General features: G+C 57.0%; 2 protein-coding genes across 7 annotated transcripts in view; one reads left to right on the forward strand and one right to left on the reverse strand.

Annotated features, from left to right (window-relative positions):
- MYH14 (myosin heavy chain 14) overlaps nt 1-2,786 on the forward strand; it is a 45,482-nt gene extending 42,696 nt beyond the window's left edge. For 3 of the 4 annotated variants that reach the window (XM_036747432.1, XM_036747429.1, XM_036747430.1), the window contains 4 exons: nt 244-452; nt 727-835; nt 1,277-1,449; nt 1,544-1,700. In XM_036747432.1, the coding sequence (XP_036603327.1) occupies nt 244-452; nt 727-835; nt 1,277-1,449; nt 1,544-1,700 (648 nt within the window). Of the gene's footprint in view, nt 1-243; nt 453-726; nt 836-1,276; nt 1,450-1,543 lie in introns of all 4 variants that reach the window. The other variant, XM_036747431.1, reaches the window with a different exon arrangement.
- Nucleotides 2,787-7,178: 4,392 nt separating this feature from the next.
- On the reverse strand, nt 7,179-19,981 carry KCNC3 (potassium voltage-gated channel subfamily C member 3). 3 transcript variants are annotated; one of them, XM_036747440.1, is made up of 5 exons: nt 19,858-19,981; nt 19,049-19,779; nt 15,877-16,972; nt 10,186-10,377; nt 9,759-9,862 (listed from the first exon to the last, which is right to left on the reverse strand). In XM_036747440.1, exons 1-5 carry the CDS (start codon nt 19,979-19,981, stop codon nt 9,759-9,761), a joined length of 2,247 nt encoding a protein of 748 aa, XP_036603335.1. The 3 variants fall into 3 exon arrangements, with proteins under 3 accessions (XP_036603334.1, XP_036603335.1, XP_036603336.1); XM_036747441.1 differs by having other exon boundaries at nt 19,049-19,761; nt 19,852-19,981; XM_036747439.1 differs by lacking the exon at nt 9,759-9,862 and adding an exon at nt 7,179-7,315 and having other exon boundaries at nt 19,049-19,981.
- Nucleotides 19,982-22,465: the final 2,484 nt, after the last annotated feature.

A 22,465-nucleotide genomic window follows, 5' to 3' on the forward strand; every position in this document is an offset into this window, starting at 1 on the left:
ACACCCCTCCCCCTAGGTCTCTTCTTCCCCGGGACCCCGCTTCCCCCTGTGCTCCTGCTCCCTTCTTCCCCAGGGCCCCGCCGCCTCTCCCCCACCCTCCATGCTCCTGCTTCCTCCCCACACCCTCGTGTTCCTGCCCCCTCCTCTCTGGGGCCCCCACCTCCCCCCCATGCTCCTGCCTCCTTCCTCCCGAGGCCGCTCCCCGCTTGCCCTTACCGCCACCCTCCCCCCTCCTCTGCCCAGGTGGAGTCTCTGACCACGGAACTATCGGCTGAGCGGAGTTTCTCCGCCAAGGCAGAAAGTGGGCGGCAGCAGCTGGAGCGTCAGATCCAGGAGCTGCGGGGCCGACTGGGAGAGGAGGATGCTGGGGTCAGGGCCCGCCACAAGATGCTAATCGCTGCCCTGGAGTCCAAGCTGGCCCAGGCTGAGGAGCAGCTGGAGCAGGAGAGCAGGTAGGGCCTGAGAGAGGAGCTCGCTTTGCTGCCTCAGCTGACAGCAGGCATTTTGGACGGCATTTCTAGGTGCAGTCCAGCCTGGACAGCCTTGGCACGCAGTTAAGGGCGGCTAGGTGGGCTAGGGAGAGGAGAATGAAGGAGACGGTAAGAGATGAGAAATACTGTGCTGGGGCGTGAGCAGATGGGTAGGGACTTGGGGAGAAGAGTGTCAAAAGGGGCGGGAACCCCAGGCAGGGAGCCTTGGGAGCCGACTCCCATCTTCCTGGTCCAGGGAGCGTATCCTCTCCGGGAAGCTTGTCCGAAGAGCCGAGAAGCGGCTGAAGGAGGTGGTCCTTCAGGTGGATGAGGAGAGGAGAGTGGCTGACCAGCTCCGGGACCAGGTGAGGGGCTCACTGGGCAGCCTGGGCCGCCGGCCGTCTCTGGGCCTCAGTTTCCCTTCCTGGGAAATCGGATGCTTGCTCTGGCTACCGTCAGGCACCTAAGCGCCTTCTCTCTCTGCCATTCTCTGAAGCTAAGAGGCCCGTCAGGAGTGGGAAGCTGGGCCTGGAAGGGGGAGAGGAGAGAATTGGACTTCACCCAAAGATGGGGAGAGGAGGTGGTGTGGGCAGAGAGGTAGAGGCAGGGAGACCCTGGTGGAGATGGAGAGAGAAGGAGGAAGAGATCTCCCAGAGAGGGCGCAAGAAGGGGAGGAGACAGAAACGGGACCCCAGAGAGAGAAAGGGGAGATGGTGGACGTGGAGAAAGGAGGAGGGGCCAGGGAGAGAAAGAAGTGGGGAGGACCGAGCCGGCCAGCCTGGCCTTCCTTCTCCCCATCCCGGCAGCTGGAGAAGGGGAACCTGCGGCTGAAACAGTTGAAGCGGCAGCTGGAGGAGGCCGAGGAAGAGGCCTCCAGGGCCCAAGCTGGACGGCGGCGGCTGCAGCGTGAGCTGGATGACGTCACCGAGTCGGCTGAATCCATGAACCGGGAGGTCACCACACTGAGGAACCGGCTTCGGTGAGGCTTGGGACCCGCCGGGCAGACTGGGGTGGGGAGATGGGGGAGGAAAGGCGGGCCAAGCTCCACCCTTTGTCTCCCTCTCTCGGTCCAGGCGAGGGCCCCTCACCTTCACCACCCGGACAGTACGTCAGGTCTTCCGCCTGGAGGAGGGGGTCGCCTCCGATGAGGAGGAAGGAGAAGAAGCAGAAGGAGGCTCTGGTCCCCCTGCCCCAGAACCTGACGTCCCTCCCCAGTCCCAGCCACAGTGACCCCCTTATCGGTCTTCTGCTCCACATCCCCTTCCCCTCCTGCCTTCTTGCACTTTGGAGACCCCAGTGCCCAACCAGGCACTTTAAGCCATCAAAGCTCCGCAGTCCCAAATCAAGTAGTGGGACTGACACCTAGCTTGGGGGCAGGCTTGGGGTGGGGCTCAGGCCTGCCTTCCTCTCAGCCCCACCCTTCCCAGCTCTCTCCTCCCATTTGGCTCTCCCCACCATCCCCATGTTTCTGTCCTCTTTCTTCCCATCCCAACCCCCTCTTTTCCTCACCTCCCTCTCCTTCTCTCTCTCAACCCCACCTTCCTTTCTTATTTCCTTCTCTCTTCCCAATCTCTCCTCACCTGGGTCTCCATCCTCTCAGCTCCTTCCCCTCCTCCTCTCATCTCCCTCTCATCATTTCCATCTTCCTCAGTTCCATCCTCACCTCCATATTCTCTCCTTATCTCCTCTCTTCATCTCATCTCCCTCCTTCCCTCATTTTGCCTCCCGTTGTATTGTCAACACTTAGCACAGTGCCTGGTTCATAGTAGGTGCTTAATTAATGTTTACGGATTGATTGATCCTTCTTATCTCCCTCCGCCATCTTCATCTCATCATCTCATCTCCTCTCCCTTTCCCTCCTCATCCTCATCTCCCTTTCCCCATCTCCCTTTTCTCATCTCTCTCTCTCTCTCTCTCTCTCCCATCTCCCTTTTCTCCTCTCTTCTCCCCTTCCCTGCTCCTTGCCTATTTCCCTCCCCTCTCCTCATTTTCCTCTCCTGTCTCCCCCTCCCCTCCACATCTCATCCCCTTCTTTCCTGTCATCTCCCCCCGACCCATCCAGTCTCATGGCTTCTTTGCCTCCCTTCCCCCACTCCTCATTCTCTTCCTCTCACTTCTTTCTTGCTCCATTTCTCTCCCCCATCTCCTTTTCCCTTCATCAGCCTCTCCTCCCTACTCCCCCACCCAATGCTCTGATGGCTTCTGTGTGATTTAGGTTGGAATTTTAGGGTCAGGGATAACAGTAGCACGTGTCCTGTTCCCTCTGTCCCCTGCCCTTCCCACTTCAATGGAAATAAACTTCAAAGTCTCACCTGGCCCCTGAGTGCTGCCTTACTGGGGTGTCTGGGGAGTGCAATCGGCCTCATGTTCTAGAGCCTCTCTGGGCCTCTAAGAGTGAGGGCCAGGCCATGGGGGATCCACTAGGACTGAGAAGTGGTGATGGGGCCCAGTCCAGGTTCATAAAATCGGAGCTAGGACCTTAGAGGCTTTCAGGTGTGTCCCTAGCCACACCCCTGCAGGCTGTCTCCGACCAAGGACCAGCTAGCCCTACGGAGTGGGGACCCTCAGCCTTATTTTGCTGCTGCGGCCCTGGGCACCACATGCCCTAATGAGAGGGGGGGCAGGGCAGGACTGGATGGAGGTTGCTCATCAGCTGGTCAGACCCTGCTGAGGCCCAGGGATTTTGTGATTTGCCCCTGTTCCCAGTCACTCCAAGTCTGTTGGAATTTGAGCTGAGGTCCTCTGCCATCAGAACCAGTCATGTTGCTGCTGTTAGTGTGGTTTGTGTGCAGAGCTGACACATGGGACCACTGAGAATGAGATGTGGGAGGGTCACACTTCCCATCTACCCTTGCAATAAGGTCAGTGCCTGAGTGTCTGGAAGCCTGGCACCAGAGATTAGGGACTGGTCGAAGGGGGAAAGCCCCGCCCATTACGAACCCAGCCAACCAGCGGCTCCAAAGAACACCCTCCAAACCTGGGGAAATTGTAGTAGGTTCAAACTAGCGCTGGCGTTGAAGCCACCACAATGGTGAAAACCATTCACTACCACTCGGGAATTGTTTATTCCTCTAGAAAATGAAGAGGTGGGGAGGGGGCTGCAGTCCAGGGATGCATGTGACTGAGATCGAGAATGTCTGCCTCACCCCTGAACCCCAGCGAACGAGTCGGTCTCCCGCTCTAGCACGGGGTCCTGCCTCCCTGGTAGCGATGCTGAGCCCGGGCCGACCAATCCCTTGTCCCCAACAGAATCTAGATGTCAAGACATGGTGGAGAGGAAGAGCTGGGAAGCCCTATGTGCATTGTAAGGGCCAGCTCCTATCAGACCTTTATCAGCTGTGTGTGAGACAGGGCCATGGCCTGCCACCGTGCTGCCCTGCGAGTGGGGGCCAGCACCCCGATCCAGCAGGAACCCAGATATCCCACTATTGCCACTCCTCCCCCCTCCCCCTCTGCCAAATAAAAAATATTTTTCCGTCCCAGTAAGGGGAGAAGGGGCCATGTAAATGAAAAGGGATTGTTTTATTTGTTTGGGGGGGAGGGGGTGACATGCGGCGTCTGCAGCGGGCGGCTCTGCTGGTTCGCGGGTCATGCACCCCTGGGCGGGGAGTGGGGGAGACGTGGGGGAGGGCAGGGCTCCCCCCTTCCCCTGTCCTGGGGGTGGGGGGGGAGACACCCCCCATTAGCACCAGAGTTGGAAGTTTACAGACCTTCCCCCCCAGCTGATTCAGATCCGCCTCCATCCCTGAGAGCCCCCAACCCACCCCCCACACACCCTCCCCCCCCTTTCTGTGGGACTCCCTGGGACCGGGTGGGGGGAGAAATCTTTATTGCTATATGTGTGGGGTGGAGTGGGGGCACAGGACCCCCTCCCCATGACCTGCCCCCACCCCCCCAATCCCTAGGAGCTCTCAGAAGGGGGCCAATTGTACAAGGACCCACCCCTACTCTTCCCTCCCCTAACAAAAAAGGGGGGCACGAAAGAGATTCCCCTCCTAACCGTACCCCCTGCCCCTTGTCATGCGTGGGGAGGGGGAGGCATCCGCAGACATGCAGATCATGCGTGTAGTTGCGTGTGCGTGGCGGCCAGAGGGAGACCAGGGAGCATTTAGGGGGAGGGGAAGTGCTCCCTCCCCAAATCCCACACTCCCCAAATAAAGTTGTATTGAAGTTTATTTTTGTAAAAAGCTAACTGAAAGCTTTGTTGGGGGTGGGGATCAGGGGGAGGATCTTTTAAGAGGGACCTCCAAACTCTCCAAGTCTTAAAACCCGGGAGAGGGAGGATGTGTATGTGTATATATGTGTGTATGGAACGGGTGGTGTTGGAGAATGTTTAACCCTTTGGCACGATAGTCCCTACTTCTCTTCCTTCCCCATCCGGGACCCAGGCATGCCCTCCTTCCAGCCACTTCCAGCTCCATTGAGGTTCCCAGCCAGGGATTTGGCATCCATGGTAACATTAATCATCAAAGAACCCTGGCTTCTTGCCCCCAACCCTGATCTTCCAGGCTCAGTAGCAAGGGAAAAGGATAGAAGAGCAGAGGAGGGTGGGGGTGTCCAAGGAGCCCCTTGCATAGGAAACATTGCATAAGGAGAAACTCCCTGCCCCTCCCCCAGAGGAGAGAGGAATATGGGGCAAATTCTGCGGGTCTAGGAGCTAGAGAAGAGGGGTACAGGCCAGTCCTGGGCTTGGGTCCATGCAGGGCATGGGGCACAGGGAGAGCAATCGGCTTACCAACTTAGTGACCCCCCAGCACTGGGGGGAATTGCACTTTCTCCGGGAACTCTAGGGAAGTGATACTATACATTCCACATCCCTTGAGGGTGGGGGGTGACATATGACGGCTGCCTTTTGGTGATGGTGGAGATGAGTTGGAAGCCTAGTGAGGGGAGGTCTGGGACCATTCATGAGCACAGTTAACAATAAGACCATGGCCAGACAATGCAATGCTGGGCTGGGGATGGGGCAAGGGTGTCCTTGGAGAACTTGGGGGAGAGAAATTGTCAAAGAGTACATCAGAGAACCCAGAAGAGGGCTTCCGGAAAGACCTGGAAGCTTCAATGTGCAAAACAGTGTTTGAGCGCAGCTACCTCTGAGATATTGTGGCCAGGCTGGCTGGGGGGGGGGGGCAGGCACATGAAGAACTAACTGGGGGTCACAAGATTATGGAGGGAGAAACTCTGCCCCAGAATCTAGCCACCAGCGACAGCCCAACCTCCTCCTGGAAAATGGAAGTGGAGGGAGGGATGTAGGAGAAGACCACCAGGCAACCAGTGTGTGTGTGTGTGTGTGTGTGTGAGAGAGAGAGAGAGAGAGAGAGAGAGAGAGAGAGAGAGAGCGCACACAGGCTAGGAGGAGGAGAGTGTGCCACACACTGCACAATCTGGTTGTGTGCATGGAAGGTAGTGATGATGCCTTGGAGTATCTGGTGGTCCCTGATGAAGCAGCTCTAGGAGCCTAGCCTCAGGCAGGGGTTTGGGGACATCCCAGAGATTTCCCTTGTGTCCCACAAGTCCCATTCCCCACCCCCACTGGGATGTGGGGTTTCAGGGGGTGGAGAAGACATGGAACAGAGGATCTCTTGGGAGCTCATGCACATGCAGACCCAGTCCCCACGATCTGCTCCAGGTGAGGAGAATAGATGAGGAAGACTACGAGGCCCAGGGAGCTCCAGTCCTCCCTGAGGACATTCCCCAAGCTTGGGCATGAGAGTACACATGGCGGGGGAGGGAGTCAATCCAGTCCATGAATTCAGTCCAGCAGCTCCAGAGTTAGAATGTGGGGGTGGGGGAGCGATTGAGAACAGGAAGACGCTGGGAGGGGCAGCCGATTCCCTTCCAGGGGGAGGTGGGTCAGGGAGATGGAGTGACCCAATCCTGGAAAGTCTCATGCTCACTATCATGATCCATGTACACATACATGCACTCACACACATACACATGCACGTGCACGCGCGCGCGCGCACACACACACACACACACATCTATACAGCACTACCCCACCACATCCCTGTGCATGGCTCATCACCTTCCGTAGGCTAGCAACATGGACACACACCACATTTCACCCCAACACTCACTACTACTACCGTTAAAAGGTAAAAACCCCTGATTTCCCCAGATCCACTTCTAGTCCCTCTCAGGGCCTTGGCACCCCCATCCCACCCAAAGACCTTTCTGTCTTTGATTTGCAATAAAAGCCGTAGCTCCTTCTACTCCAGGCTGGGGATAAGGTGACCAAGGAAGGCCCATGGGATAGATGGCCCCCCCAACACCCAGGTGGTCTCAGGTGGGACATTGCATGCGGCCAGAGGCAGCTTATTGCTCTTGCAGAGAATTGGGGTTCTAGGGTAGACATGCACAAAGATGGAAGAGGACAGAGGCTGCCTCGGAAAATGTGTGGCAGCCAAAAGGGTGCCCCAAAGTTAACCAGCGCAGTTCTCACTTATTTACACATTTCAATGAGCGTGTGGATTTGGGAGGGGCGATATGGCTCATGGAGACCTGAGAAGGCTTTTGGGGGGGGTACTGAGGCTCTGCCCCCTCCTTCTTGGGGGCCTAGAGGAAGTGGGGAGGGTGTCTGGGGGTTTGCTGGCGGTCATATCAATTGCATATTGTTTGTGACCCTTTAAAAAATACCACCCCCACCCCTACACCTGGAACCATCCCCCACCACCCCTGAGTCCCCCCAAAGAGGGGGAAGGAGGGCTAGAGAATGGAGGGCAGGGCAGGAGGGGCACGGCGGGCAGCCCTTGGGGAGCCAGGAGGAGTGGCAAGGGGGGCAAGACGCAGGGACACCCCACTGAGCCCCGCGATGCTGCTCAGGCTGCGGGACTTCTCATAACCTGGGGGAGTGGGAACGGGAGGGGTCAGAGACAAAGAAGAGGGGGATGGAGGAAGGGACAAGGACCAAGAAATGAACAGGGGCCCAGATATATCAGGACCAAGAGACAAACCCAAAGAAAGAGAGACAAAACAGAGACACAGAGAGAGATGGGGTTCAAGAGATGGATGGGACCAGATAGAGAGACACACAGAGAAGGACCAAGACACAGACACAGAAACGGAGATATACAGGCATTCAGACATGAATAAAGAGAGATTGACAAGGATCCAGAGATGGAGGCCAAGAGATAGACATGGAGATACACAGAGTCCGAAGCAATGAGAAGCAGAACAAAACAAAGAAGAGAGAGATGGAGAGAAATGGAAAGAGAGAGAGCAAGACAAGGAGGAGAGGGGAGAGGGGGGAGAGAGAGAGAGAGGGAGAGAGAGAGAGAGAGAGAGAGAGAGAGAGAAACAGTCAATGCCAGAAAGGGGGGACAGAGACATTGGGGTGGGGGGAAGAGATGCAGGATTAGGAGGCAGACTGGAGCTCGTGGCCCTCCCCACTCCCCTTCAGCCCTCTCCCTGCCTGTTCCCTACCCCAGGTTCCATTGCCTAAGATGGGGGGACGGGCAGAAGGCGAATGATGAGGTGATATGGGCATGAAGCTGCAGGTGTGGGTGAGTGGGACAGGGCACCGGTCAGTCTCTCCTCCCCTTGGGTCGGAACACATGCTGGAGGACTGGAGGGGGTGGCAAGGGCATGGAGGCAGGAGGCCATGGGAAGGGATGGGCGAAGCATCCCATTGGGAAGGCCAATTAAGCTGTCAAAAGGAGGGTTGGGATTGGGGCCAAAGATCAAGGAAGGGCGGTCAGGATCCCGGGTGCAGCTGAAGGTTATGGCAGGGAAATGGATGGAAAGGGGATGGGGTCCTCTTGGGCCAAAGGTGGCTGGCTCCCAGGGGCCCACAGTAATAACAAGTGTCTCAGGCATCAGGAAGGCTTTGAGAGCTGCTTGGCACCTTAAATCAGGACAGCAGAAGGACCCAAGCACTTTTTTGGCAGCAGGGCACCTGCTCCCCACCAGGCTCGGCTATTTGGGGGACCTGTCCCTCCTTTACTGCCCGAGGCCCTTTCAGCTCTAGAGCTGTGACCAAGGACCTGATGGGGGGCACTTCTAAGTATGTAATTTGGAGAGTCTGAGAGCATCCTGTGGGGCTGGAGGTTTGGGAGGTTCTAAGGGCATTTGTGGAGGATATTTTGAAGCTTCTAAGACTGTCTTATGGCCTCTAGAGGGTGTATCCTGAGAGTGCTCAAGGGGTACCTGGAATTTTCTTAGCAGTAGGAGGGTTGTCTAGAAGGCTCTAGGGGTGTGTTACAGTGGGGGCCCCCTCCCAGCCAATCCCAGCTGCTGACCTGGGGGAGAGGGGCAGGGGGGGGCCCACGAATCTCGAGAGGTCTCAGGCGGTGACAAGAGCTGGGGACAGAAACACAGAGTCACAGGGGGGTGGAGGGGGGCCCCCCAACACTGCCTTGCTGTTGGGGGTGGGGGAGAAACCCCTGGGGCTCCATCCTCCTCCTCTGTGGTGGTTTCCGGGGAGTAGAGGAAGAGCAGCAAAATGGGGGTGGCCAGAGACACCAAATATAGGAGGAGCATCTGGGGCGACTGGGGGAGGTAAGGAGGGAAGGGAGGGGGAGGGAAAAGGGAGATGACATGAACTGGGGTTGGGAGGCACAGGGCAGGTCAAACATGGGGAGGCAGGGGCAGGAAGGAACTAGGCAGAGGATCCAGTTGGCCCATCTGCTCCGGCCAATATTTGTGCTCAGTGAATGGATCTTGGCATCAGAGGGAAAGGAAGGTGAGTCACTGAAGACTGCCCCCCACCCAAGCCCCACCCAGACCCCACCCCAACTCTCCACATCCCACCCCACTCCCTGGAGGGTGAGCCAGAGGCCACACAACAGAAAGAGAGAGCAGGGTCAGGATTTGGGGGCCCAGCAGGAAAGAAGGTAAAGGAGGGGGAGGGAGACAGGGAGGGGTGCGGAGGGCAAGGATGAGATGGAGATGAAGGGGAAGTTGGGGATGATGACATGAGGGGGCTGAGGACTCAATGAGGAGATTGCTACATGAAGGGAGGGAAAGAGAAAGGGGCACTTGGGGGAGTGGTTAGCAGGAAAGGCTGGAGGACAGTGAGGTCATTGGGGTGAGGCTAGCAGAGGTGGGGCTCGTTAGTTCTGGGCTCTGTGACTTTAGGGGATGAGTTGTGTGGCTGGGCCTGTGGTGCTTGGTGAAGACCCAGGGCATGAGTTAGGTGGTAGGAGCAGGTAATGGCCAAAGGCCTGGCAGCTGGTCAGTCAGGAGACAGTGGGTGTTAGTCAGGGAGAAGCTGGTCCCAAGGGGTGAGAGAGGAGCCTGGACAGCCAGCCAGGGATCACTTACCAGGGGGACTGGGGGGGCGTCCAGCTAGGGGGGGATCCAGGCCGCAGCGTTGGCGTTGAGGTCGGCTAGAAAGCCGGGTGGGCCAGGCTTCCGCCAGTCCGGGGGGGGCGGCGGGGGGGCACTGGTGGCTGAGTTTTTTGGGGGGGAGGTAGCAGAAAGGGGCCAGGGAATCAAGGTGGGAAGGGATGGAGATGGAACAAAACAATAGATGAGGGGGGCAGTGGTGAGGCAGCCTTGGAGGGGAGGAGGGGAACAGGGATAAAGGGAAGGTGGCAGCAGGAGTGGGGCCCCACGGGGTGGGCGGGGGGAGGATGGCAGCAAAGTCTCTTCCTTGTCCCCAATCTCTACCCCCTCCCCGTGCCCTTCTCTTCTTCTCCCAGGGGGACCTTTTGGGGGCTAGGGGCACCTCGGGATGGGGAAAGGGGTCCTAGGCAGGGAGAGGGGGTCTCACCTTTTCGGATGGAGCCATCTGGGGAAGCTGTGTAATCAGCCAGCAAGAAGCACGCCCGGTCTCGTCCATAGCGGCCACGGCTCCCAGGGGTGATGGGACTCTTGTCTTCTGGGGACAGGGCTGCCTGGTCAATTGCAGGGCAGTCCTCATGAGCTAGGGCAGCAGCTGCCGGGTCCCCATTGGGGCGAGGGTCTGGTTCCCCAGAGGAAAAGTGGGGAGGGTGAACAGAGGAGACAGAGGGATGAAAGGAATAGAGAGAGACAGAATTAATGGAATCCTTGAGGATCAGAGCAGCAAGGAACTTCAGAGGCTGCCAGGTCTGAGCCCGGTGTTCTACATAAGAAACTTGGGTCCAGAGAGAGGGGGAGGCAGATGAGGACCGGGGTTCTGCCGCTTCCTCCCTCTGTGACCTGGGCCAGGGACTCTTCATTGCCCAGGCCTCAGTTTCCTCACCTGTCAAATGGGGGGAAGGTACTCAATGGACCTTCAGCTCTATGTCTACGTTCAAGAGTAGGAAGGAGTCACAGAATAATAACCATCCTTCATATGACGAAATGGAGGCTCGGAGGTGGAAAGTGACTTAGACAAAGTCATTTAGTGGTGGGGGGCAGGGGGGGAAGAGGATGGGAGGGAGAAGGGGAAGGGTGGGAGGAGTGGGGGAGAAGAGGAAGAGGAAAGAAAGGACAGAGAGAGGGAGAGGGAGGGGAAGAGAAAGGAGAGAGAAACAGAGAGGAAGGAGGGAGGTGAGGGAAAGAGAGAGGAGGAGAGACAGAGAGACAGAAAGAGACAGACAGAGACAGAGATAAAAATACCAGGACTTTGAGGAAAGAGAGGGATCTGGAATCAAGAAGAAGGGGAAGAAGGATAGGGAAAGGAAGGGGTTTGGGGTGTATGTATTAAGCGCAGGTGAAGTGTGAGACAATGGGGTGTAAGAGGGTGGGAAGGTAAAAGGAAGTCTAAGGGAGGAGGCATTGTGATGGGAGGAATGAGGCATGAAGGATCACAGGGCACAGTGAGTGGAGAGGGATGGGGGTGGTGTGGGGGTGGCAGGACGGGATACATACAAGGCATGGCCAGACACCAAAGGTATCCCCAGGGTCACCACCAGGATGGTGAAGAGCCTCTAGAGCTTATGACATAAAGAGATCCTATTGCAGGAAACGGGCAAGTCTAGCCTGGTCAAGAGAGGGCTGAGGAAATTTAGATTCTCATCTTTAAGAATCTAAGGGACTGTCACATGGAAGAGGGCTTAGGACCACAGGACCCTAGATCTGGAGGGGGCAGGTACCATAGATGGTCCATCTCCCTCATTATACACACAGTATAATGTGTGTATAAATAATAAATAAATAATATATTATTATTATTATATATTAATAAATAAATAAAAAATAAAGCCCTCCCACAGTGAAGGGCTTTGTCTAGGTCCCACCATGAGTCAATGGCCCAGGTGGGATTGGTCAGACTCCTTCGACCAGCAATGGCATGAGTAGCAGCTCAGAAGGGGGAAGAGCCCTAGCTCTGGAGCCATAGGACCGCAGTTCAAATTTCACATCATACTTCCTGTGTGGCTCTGTGGGACTCATCTGCCCAGTGAGGAGTGTCAGTGAGGGCTCACTGAGGTCTGTTCTAACTCTCAAGTTCTGGGATTTGCTGCCAGGAGAGGACACAAGGGCCACCCTGCAGAAGGGGGATTCCACTGGGCAGAGCCAGGACAGCGGAGGCAGCTGCAGAAAAGCCCATTTAGGCTGGAGGGTGAATGGGGAGCTGTCCAAAAGCAGCTGGGCTGCTTTAAGAGGTGTGGTGATTTTGTGAGGGTGTGAGGGTGCTAAGAGGGGGGATGGAGCAAAGGAAGAGCCAGCCTGGCTGCTGTCAGAATCACGGGTCAGGCTGGAAGAATCTTATTTCCTGCTTTGACAACTTAGAAGACTGGTGGATCAGGTGAATGCAGGAGGTGCTGTTTACCTAGATTTGGGCAAAACACTTGACAAAGTCTTACTGCTACTGTGGAAAAGATAGAATTTTGAGCTAAACATAGATTTGGGACTGGTTAGCTGGCCAGACCTGAGGAGCAGTCAGTAATTAATGGTTCAATGTCACCCAGGCAGGCAGTCTCGGGTGGAGTGCCCCGGGGATCTGTGCTGCTTAACATTTTCATCAGTGGCTGAGATAAAGCACACCAGGCAAGCACATTGAATTTGCAGATGAAAGAGACAGGATCCAAGACTCGACTAAAAGGCTAAGTAAGTTCTGGAGCCTGAGAGGTCCAAGCTATTTTCACAACAGCACCAAGCCTTTTACATTTCTACTATACTGTGATAAATATAGATAGATGTAACCCACATAAACAAAAAGGTCCTGGGGGTGGGGAGGGTCTTCAATAATTTTTTGAGAGTGTAAAGGGGTTCTGAGACCGAAGTTTGAAAATAACTAGGTTAAAGCATTGGGCTGAGAAGGAAATTCAATCAGGAGAAGTGGAAACTATTAACTATCAACATGATTTCAAAAGGTCAACCCCACAAGTTAGAAGTGGGGAGTTGTGGCTGGAGGGCAGCTCATACGAATTTTAAAAATGGAGGGTCTTAGCTCAGCTAGGGAGCACCAGAGTGCTGGGCCTGGAGTCAGAAAAGACCTGAGTTCAAATTTGACCTCAGATACTTCCTACCTGCAAGTCCCTTCAATTCTGCCTCATCACCTATAAAATGGGAGATCTTAATAGCACTTTCCTCCAAGGGTGAAGGATAAATTTGCTTCTGGTGGATTGAAAGGGCAATATGAATCAATGAGGGGGTATGAGCGTCCAAAGTGAATGGTTCTTGGGCAGAGGAGCTGGGTACCAGATGCCAGTCTGGCTATTCTCTGCCCTTATGATCAGTTTTGATCAGGTGGCAAAGGTTGCCACCTTTGAAGAAGGACTCAGACAAACTGGAAGGTGTGCAGTGAGTCCCAGGGATGGTGAAGGAGGTTTATGGTCTATGGCACCCCTAGGAGAATTAATGGAAAGAACTGGGGCAGCTAGGTGGTGCAGTGAGTAGAGCACCAGCCCTAGAGTCAGGAGGACCTAAGTTCAAATCCAACCTCAGACACTTGACACACTTACTAGCTGTGTGACCTTGGGCAAGTCACTTAAACCCAATTGCCCTGCCTTCCCCCCTCCAAACAAAAAGGAAAAAAAGGAAAGAACCAGGACTGTTTAGCTTGAAAAAGAGAAGGCTGGGGGATGGGGTAATGGAGAGGGGAGACACACATGCCAGCTGCCTTCAAGTATTTGAAGGGCTGTCTTGTGGAAGACAGAGTTGACTTGGGTTGTTTGGCCCCAAACGACCGACAGGAGTAAGTGGGGGCAAAGAAGTAGGGACAAATTGACAAAGAAGCCAATTAAGTCTTTAAGGAAGGAAAATGCCCTGAGCAGCCCTTGGACCTGCCACAAAGTGGACTGGGCTGACCAGAACACTGGCTCCCCTCACTGGAGATCCTCAAGCCAAGGGCAGGTGAGCCCCTCCTGGCCATGCTATTGCAGGGATTTGGGTCCAGGTATGCATTGGGCCAGATGGCCTTAGATGGGCCTTCCAACAGGAACATTTGGCAGTTCTCTAGGTATGAGGGAGTGCAGATGGGGGCGGGGGTGTGTGATGGGGGAAGGGAATGCAGATAGGGGCAGCGGAGGTGATGGGGGAGGGAGTGCAGATGGGGGCGGGGCTGCAGATGGGGGCAGGGGAGTGCAGATGGGGGTAGGGGAGGTGATGTAGGCAGGACATGGCTAATAAGGTGTTCAGGCATAAGGGGGGATGGGAAGGGAGATTAGGAAGACAGGAAGGGCCATGAAGGTGTACAGACCTGAAGAAAGAGGTAAGGGTTTGGGGGAGGACATGGGATGCAGGAGTGGGAGGAGGGGGAGGGAAACAGGAAGGGGGACTCGAGTTATTTTTAATTGGTGTGAATGTGGGTCAGCTGCTAAGGGAGCAGGGACTGGGCTGCTCAGTCTTTTCTCTCCCCCCCCAACCACCATGACTGACCTACTTTAAGCAAAGAAGGGGAAGGGATGGAGGCCCCCTCATTTTCATTGCTCTGGTTAGCTGCCCCCCAGCCTCCTTCCCTCTCCCTTCTAGCCTCCATAGAAGCCAAGAGCTCTCAGAGACCCCTTCCACAGCGTCTGTCCCTCTCCTTCTCTGTTGCGACCCCTGTTTCTTCATTCTCTGAGGCTGTCAGGCTGAGTTTGTCCCTTTATCCATGACCACCCCTGTCTTTTGTCAGTTACCACCCCGTATCTCTTTCCCTGCCACCTTCTCCAGAATCTATGCCTCTGTCTTGGTGCCTGCTTCTCTTGCTTGGTGTTTGTCCTGATAATCATCACTGAGGTCTCCAGGACCATTTCTTTTTCTGGCCTGTTTCTCTGGCTCGGTGGTAGATCGCCTCTTTGTCTCCATGACCATCTTTCAATGTCTCAGTCTCTTGCTTCGCTGACAATCCATATACCTTTTCTTGTCTCTCAGTGGGTGTCTCTGTATCTCTCCCCCCGATCATCTCTGTGTATCTCTGTTGCTAGGGACAATTCCTCTGTATCTCAGTAGCTTTCCCTGATATTCCCTGATATTTCTATAACTCTTTCTCCAACTGGGTCTATGGCCATTGCCAGGAGTGGCTCTTCCCTCCCATCTCTCAGAATCCTGGGATTCCTTTGAGACTCAGTTTACCAACTGGGAAACCAAACCTCTCCAACCTGCTCTCTTTCCTTCCTCCTCAAATTATCATGTAGATCCATATCTGGGTACGTTGCATCCTACCCCACCCTCCCCAAATGTAAGCTCTGAGGGCAGGGATTATTTCACTTTGTCCATGTGTCCCCAGCAACTTGCAGGATGCTTTGCAACAAAAGGTGCTTAATAAGTGCTTGCTGGGCTGGATACAACCTGTTGCAGTTCTGTCTCTCCATCTCTGTGATATTCTATCTCTCAGCAACCATCCCTCTGCATCTCTCTTCATCTCTGTGATAGTAATTTGTCTCTGATCACCCCTCTATGTCTCTCTCCTCTGGCATAGTCTATCTCTGACCACCCTTCTGTCTTTCCATCTCAGCCCTTCTCTCTGACCATCACTCTGCATCTCCTTCTGTCTCTGTGAAATCCTCTGTCTCTTATTGAACAAACTGTTTTCCTGTCTCTGAGTCAGTTTGTCTCTCAGACCATTCCTGTTTCTCTTCATCTCTGTGATAGTCTTGTCTCTAATCATTTCTTTGTCTATCTCCATGATAATCTGTCTCTGACCATCTTCCTGTGTCCCTCCTCTGTGATGGCCATTATACTTGCTTCTCTGTACCTGTCTCTGTAAGAGTCTATCTTTCAGTGACCACCCTGTGTCTCCCTCCATCTCTGTGACCACCCCTCTATCTCCCTCCATCTCTGTGAGTCTCTGTCTCTGTGACCATCCTTGTATCTCCCTCTATTTGTGCCACAGTCTCTATCTCTGGGATGATCCCTTTGTGCCTCTGATTGGCTTTGACCTTCTCTCACAGTGACCACCCCACAGTGACTCATCCCAGCTCTGATCAACTCTCTTGATCTCAGTGACCACCTTTCCATGACTACTTTTTTCTTCTTCTTGCAGTGACCCTCTCTCCCCCTTGGGCCCTTTTCTGTCTACTTCCTCCCCTCTCCCTCCTCCCCCTCAGCCCCTTGTCACCCCCTTCCTCACCTGCCCTGTTGATGTCAATCACCTCCTCCTGAGCCAATGGACAAGGCTCTCCAGGGGCAGGCAGAGGGGGCAGGCCCATTCCAGCAAGCCCCCCTGCCCCTCCCCTTAAAAGCCCTGGATGCACATGGCCATGGGGCCCAGGCAGGCCCGTTGGGTAGGATCCGGGTGGGGGAGGACTGAGGCCACTGTGATGGTGGGGGAGCCCAGGAGCTGGGGGTGGAGGGGGAGGGGGCTCAGGCTTGCAGTAATTGGGTGAGCCCGGCTGGGGGGGGCGGGGAATATGCTTATTTTTTTTCTTCGGCAGCTTCTGTTTGGCCATAGCCAGTGAATAATACATGCCGAAATTGTTGACGATGACAGGGACGGGCATGGCAATGGTGAGGACGCCTGCCAGGGCACACAGTGCCCCCACCAGCATCCCTGACCAAGTCTTGGGGTACATGTCTCCATACCCCAGGGTTGTCATGGTAACCACGGCCCACCAGAAGCCGATGGGGATGTTCTTGAAGTAAGTGTGGTTGGAGCCCAGGATGTCATCCGGGTCAGCCCCAATTCGCTCCGCATAGTAGATCATGGTGGCAAAGATGAGCACTCCCAAAGCCAGGAAGATGATGAGCAGGAGGAATTCATTGGTGCTGGCTCGAAGCGTGTGTCCCAGCACCCGAAGCCCCACAAAGTGTCGAGTCAGCTTGAAAATCCGGAGGATCCGCACAAAGCGGACCACCCGCAGGAAACCCAGTACGTCCTTGGCAGCCTTGGAGCTCAGCCCCGACAAGCCCACCTCCAGGTAGAAGGGGAGGATGGCCACGCAGTCAATGATGTTCAGACTACTCTTAAGGAACTCAACCTTGTCCGGGCAGAAGGTGACTCGCATGAGGAATTCAAAGGTGAACCACACCACGCATACGCCCTCCACATAGGTCAGGAAGGGCTCCGTCTCCACTTCCACGTTGGTCACATTCTCTGGAGGCTCACCTGGCACTGAGGACGCCTGGGTCACCGTCTTGTTGTGGATGTGAATGAAGCCCTCGTGGGTCTCCAGGCAGAAGGTGGTGATGGAGATGAGAATGAAGAAGAGGGAGGCAAAGGCAACATACTGCAGGAGGGGGAAGGGAAAAGAAGAGGGTGACCCAGGAGCCTGAGCTGGACCCTCTACCCACACTCATGCCAACTCCCATGTAGGGAACCAAACAACCAGACCTCCTTCAACCTTAGCTCTCTCCCCAAGTCCCCTCAAGGACCCGGATATTCAGGCCCCTACCTCCCCTCAGACCCAAATGTGCAGCCTGCAGCCCCTTTCATGGATCTTAGCTTCCAGACTCCCACAAGCTTCTGCCTCTCTAGAGATCTAAGGCCGTCCAGTAGGTCCCTCAGGTCCACTCAGAAATTCCTATGTCCTGCTCCCTCCAGCTTCTGAGAGATCCCAGAGTTTGGTTTAGGGCAAGGAGAGGGACAGGTTCCCTTGGCCTACTGGCTGTGAGCAGCCCTGCTGTCTTCCCTCCACCCCCTCACCCCTATGCTCCCTCATGCCCTTTGTTCATGGAGTTGATGAGATGGGGGACCCTGGCATCTGAGACAGAAGGTGTCTGGCGACGTTGGGGGCTCAGTTCTGTGCTCCAAACTCTGTGCGCTGCCTGCCTCTCTGTAGGCAGTGTGGAAAATCTGGGTCTGAGCCCGGGCTCGGACAGTAACTGGCTGTGTGACCTTGGCCCAGTCCCTTTCCCTATCTGGGTAAGGGGCTAGTGCATATCTCCACTACTTCTTTGTGCTGCCTTTCCCGCCCCGCCCCCTTTCCCTTCCCCCCCCCCCCGTATTCTCCGCAGTGAGCTGGGTGATGGGGCGCCGCAGTGCGCATGCTCAGGACTCCTTTTTTTCCCCACCCCCCCCACCCCCCACGGCGAAGGCTGCGGCACTGCAGTGGGGGCGGGGAGGGGCCAGAACCGCGGACAGCTCCCGCCGCACTGCGCAGCCGCAACGTTAGCTTGGCCTTAACCCCATCCCCACCGGAGACGCACTGCGCAGCTGCGGAGCCTCCGAACCCCGTCCCCCGCCCCCCCATTTTAACTCCTTCCCAACCCGGCCGGAGTAGAAGGGAAGGAAGGGGAGAACTGGAGCAAGGGAGGAATGGGAGCCCCACGCAGTTCGCAGCCTCAGAAGTGGCACCGCACCCCCAACGGGTTTAACTCCATCTCTCCGGGATAGCAGAGGGACGAAAGGGGTGAGGGTCGAGCGGGAGGGGAGGCCCCGCCCCCCAAGAGTTCTCCCGAAAAGAGGTCACTGGAGGGGGGGGTAATCTAAGAGCCACGTGTCCCTTATCCTCCTCCCCCCTCCCCCAATCCTGCATACTCAGCGTTTCTCTGGGACTTAACTTCCTCGGGAATACAAGCCGCCTCCTCCACGCAGCCCCCCGGGGGGGAGGAGAAGGAGAAAGAGGGAGGGGGAAGAGGGATGCGGCACTGCGGTGGCTCCCTGTCCTTTCCTGGCCCGGGAGGCAGCCAGCCCTTGGGGGGAGGGGAACGGACAGCCGCCACCGGGCTCCTGACCCTCCGACTCCCCTGGCCCTGGAGGGGGTGACATCTCCCCTAGAAAATACCCGACTATCCTCTCCCTTCCCCTTTTCCTCATCCCCTTCTTGGACACAAAGAGACGGCCAGATTCTTCCCTCCCTCCAATACGACTTGGGATGAGATCTCGGTAGTAGAGGGAAGGGAAGAGTCCAGGGTTCTCCGGACTTCAGAAAGAGAGCACTCCAGAAGTGGGGGGAGGGGGCGAAAAGTCATCTAAAGTTTTTCAAAGGGGCAAGGGATTCAGGATGCAGGAGGGGGCGGGTCTTCGTGGGTAAAGGGGATCCCGCAGCTGACGTATCTGGGCCTTGGGAATCGAGAGAGGCTTCCAGAGGTTATAGATTAGTTGGGTAGCAGCAGATCTGGGCCGCGGGCTTTAGGGCAGGGAGGGATCTCTAGGGCTGAGGGGGAGGGGGAGGAACGCTCTGTTCGGGGGACCCTTGCTAGGAGGCTGGAGGTAGGGTCTGTATACTTTGGAGGGGATGCATCCTGAGGACCAGAGAAGCTCAGCTTCGGGGGTTGTGGTGAGGGGCAGCACCGCGGAATCTCCCAGGGTTGGGGGGGAGGGGATGGCAAGTACCCGGAAGGGGCGGGGGGGGCCTCCTTACCCTGGCCGCCCGGGACGAGTAGGGGTCTTCGAAGAGCGCCCACACTTTGGGCTGCCAGCGGCGCCACCACGTCGCCCCCGCAGCCCCCCCGGGCCCAGCGGCGGCCCCGCCGGCCGCATCCTGGAAGCAGAGTCTCTTGAGCTCCCCTCCGGCCCCAGCAGCGTCCAAGCCGCCCGCTTCATCATCTCCTAGCCCTCCGGGCCCGGCCCCAGGCCCCCCCGGCCCTCCGGCGGCCGCGGCCGGCTCGGGGGTCTCGAAGGAGTCAAGCGCCTCCTCAGCGTCGCGGTGTTGCCGATAGGTCATCCAGCAGCAAGCTTCCACGTCGGTCTCGTCGATGCCCCAGAAGGCGAGCTCCTCCTCGAACAAGGGTCCGCACACGTCGGCCGGGCAGTGCAGCTTGCCGGTACGGTAGTAGTTGAGCACGTAGGCGAAGACGCCCGGGTGCCGGTCGAAGAAGAACTCGTCGCTGCGAGGGTCGTAGTCGAAGTTGGCTGCCGCCCCCGGCTCCGTGAGGCCGGCCAGCCGCGTCCCGGGTAGGGTGCGCAGCGTCGAGCGGTACGTCTCATGGCGCACGCCGCCCACGTTGATCACGATCTTGTCGCTGTCGCCGCCGCCGTGTCGCCCCATGGCCGGGCCCCCGGGGCATGGCGCGCCCCCCGCGGGCGGCCCAGGAGGAGCCGGGCCGGGGCCCGGGGCCGAGGCGGACCCGGGCCCGGGGCCGGCGTCGGGGGAGGAGGGAACGGGCCCGGGGCAGGGACCCGGACAGGGACAGGGACAGGGGCCGGGGCCGGGACAGGGACAGGGACAAGGGCCGGGAGGAGGAGGCGGAGGCGGAGGAGGAGGAGGAGCGGGAGGAGGCTGCGCCGGCGGCTGCTGCGGCTGTTTGGCCGCCGTGCGCCCGCGGAAGGAGGAGACACAGACTGAGCTCAGCATTGGAGGGGGCGGGGGCGCCCAGGGTTGGGGGGCGGGGCCCAGGCGGGGGGCGGGGCCAGGGCCCCCCCGGGGGCGGGGGTGGATCTTGGAGGAGAGGGGCGAGGGGGGGTGGGTAAAGGCAGGCGCGAGGAGGGGGCGGGGCTCTCCACCAGGGGAGGGCGGGGCTCAGGCTGTTGGCCCCGCCCTTTCTCAGTTCGGGGGCGGGGGCTGGTGGGGGCGCTCTAGGGGTCGGTGGGCCGGCCCGCAGGCTGCGCAGCCCCGAAGGCGGAGCTGAGAGGATGGGAGGAGGGAAAGGGGGCGGAGGCACCCTTGGAAGGCGGACCTAGGGAGGGGCGGTGGGAGAAACAGAAGGGGGGGGCGGTCAAGACGGGCCCCCCCCATTCCCTTTCGACCGGCCTCATTTTCCGACCGGATCCCTCACTCCTGACGTATTTGTCTCTTTCGAGGGTCGGTTTCTGAGAATATCTACCGTTATCTCTGTCTCACTATATATGTGTCTCGTAGTCTCTCTGTGTCTCTGTCTCTTCTGTATTTCTCTCTCCCTGAGTCTTCGCGTCTTCCTGTCTCTCTCTTTGCTCGTGTATGTTTCCTCTCTGGCTCTGTTTTTACCATCCTTCTTTCCATCTCCATCTCTGAGTCCCTATATCTCCCTCTGCGGCTCTCTCTCTCTCTCTGTCTCTGCGTCTTTTACTCCTCTTCCCCTCCTCCCCCCCTCGTCCGCACTGAGGACTCTGGCTCACTACCAGACCGCAGAGTTGGGGGGGTGGCCTCCCTGCAGGGCCCCAGCCAACCCTGCCCTGCCGGACTCCCGCCCCCCCTCCTTCTCTTCGCGTGCATGCAGAGCTCCCCCTTCTATCTGGACCCTGTCCTCTTCATGCCAGGCATTGATTCTCTCCCCACATCCACTGGCCCCTAACCCCTCTGGGGTCTGACTCTCATTCTCCAACAGGATGCCTCCTCGCGGTCTGCTTGGGGGACTGGAAAGAGCTGACACCACCCCCACCTCCAGGACCCAGGCGTCCTTGGCTCCCCTCGCCCCAGAACGAAGGAACACAGCCAACCCCGACACCACAGGACTGAACAAAGTCACTGCCTCCGGTGAGAGGGGGAGGGGGCTGGAGAGGAAATGGGGGCAAATAGGGAGAAGGGAGAATGGAAAAGAGGGGAGGTGGGCTGGGGAAGGGAGAGGAGAGAAAGCGGATGGGAAATAGAAAGTGAGGAATGAGGAAGGGGGAGGGGAAGAGGGAAAGGGGAGATGAGAATTAAGAAAGAAATAAAGATATGGTATCAGGGACGGAGAAGTAAGTGGACCCACTGTGGTGCTGAAGTGGACGCAGGGCTAATGGTGGACAGAGCTGAGGGAAGACGAAGAGGGTCTGAAGGGCCAGACGACTGGGCGGGAGGACATTAAATGGGTGCTTTAGACTAGGGGCTTCTGGAAGACTAGATTCTGGAGAAAGGGTCATGGGATGTGGGCGCGGGAGTGAAATTCAAATTGATTTTTGACTCTGGGGTCCCCTTCCGCAGCCCTGATAGAGGGGGCAAAGAGATGAAATCCTGGAGATTGCTAGGGGTTTGAGCTGTTTGGGATCTAGATGGTACAGGGGAAAGAAGCATCTCCACAATCTCCCTCCCCCCCCCCCCCCGCCAAAAAAAATATCTGGAGGTCTTCCTCCTTCAAGGTCTCTTGTTAAACTAGCCTCTCCCGATGAGACGACCCCCCCAGTCTCCTCTTACCTTCCTCTTTTGTCCCCCCTCCTCTCCTTTCAGTCCATCCCCCATCCCAATTCCTTCTCCCCACTTCTCCCAACTCTGTCCCTCATTCTTGGCCTCCCCATCCTCACTTCACCAACATCTGCTTTCCTTCCTCCCGTCTCCCTCTCCTCTTCTGAGTCCCATGTCTTCCCTGGAGTCCCCTATCCAGTCCCTCATTTATTCCGGGTATCCGATAGCCTGGACACCAATTCCCTCCTTCCTCCCCACCCCAGGTTCCAAGGTCCTTCAGCCCAGCTCTCCTCCTTTCCCCTTCCCCCATTCCTCCAGTCCCTCCCTACCCTCCTGGGTCATTCAGGCTCCTTCGCTCCCCAATCAACCCCCTCTCTCCCCAGCCCTAATCTGATGGTTTCTTCCCATGCTTGCTTCCTTCTTCCCTGTTCCCCTCTCTCCACCTGTGGCTCCTGAGCCCCCAGGCTGGTCTCTTCCTCAGGACTGGGCTGGCTCCTTCATTCTTTCCCAGTCCTGGCACTGCCTCATGGCCCCTCACTCCACTCTCCCTCTCTCCCTGCCTCCCTTCCAATTCATTCTACTTGGTCTACCTCCTCTCCCTCCCATCTCAGTGTGGTTTCTCTCCATCTCACTTTGTCCTCCCTTCTCACCCCACCCCCAGCTTCATCTATCTCTCCCCTTCCCCCGCCCCCCATCCCCCATCCCTCATCCCCTCTTCTATCTGGCCTTTCTCTTTTGCCACCGTAGCCCCATCTCTTC

The sequence above is a fragment of the Trichosurus vulpecula genome, chromosome 2, assembly GCF_011100635.1.
Source record: "Trichosurus vulpecula isolate mTriVul1 chromosome 2, mTriVul1.pri, whole genome shotgun sequence".
In the NCBI taxonomy this organism is placed as follows: Eukaryota; Metazoa; Chordata; class Mammalia; order Diprotodontia; family Phalangeridae; genus Trichosurus; species Trichosurus vulpecula.

Excerpts from the sequence above, each read along its gene's own strand:
- KCNC3 (XM_036747439.1), bottom strand. The coding sequence starts at position 19,981 with ATGCTGAGCTCAGTCTGTGTCTCCTCCTTCCGCGGGCGCACGGCGGCC. Across the intron at positions 16,973-19,048 it reads ACTCGTCCCGGGCGGCCAGG|TATGTTGCCTTTGCCTCCCT; the intron begins GTAAGGAGGCCC and ends CCCCTCCTGCAG. Across the intron at positions 7,316-10,185 it reads AGATGGCTCCATCCGAAAAG|GTTATGAGAAGTCCCGCAGC; the intron begins GTGAGACCCCCT and ends CCACTCCCCCAG.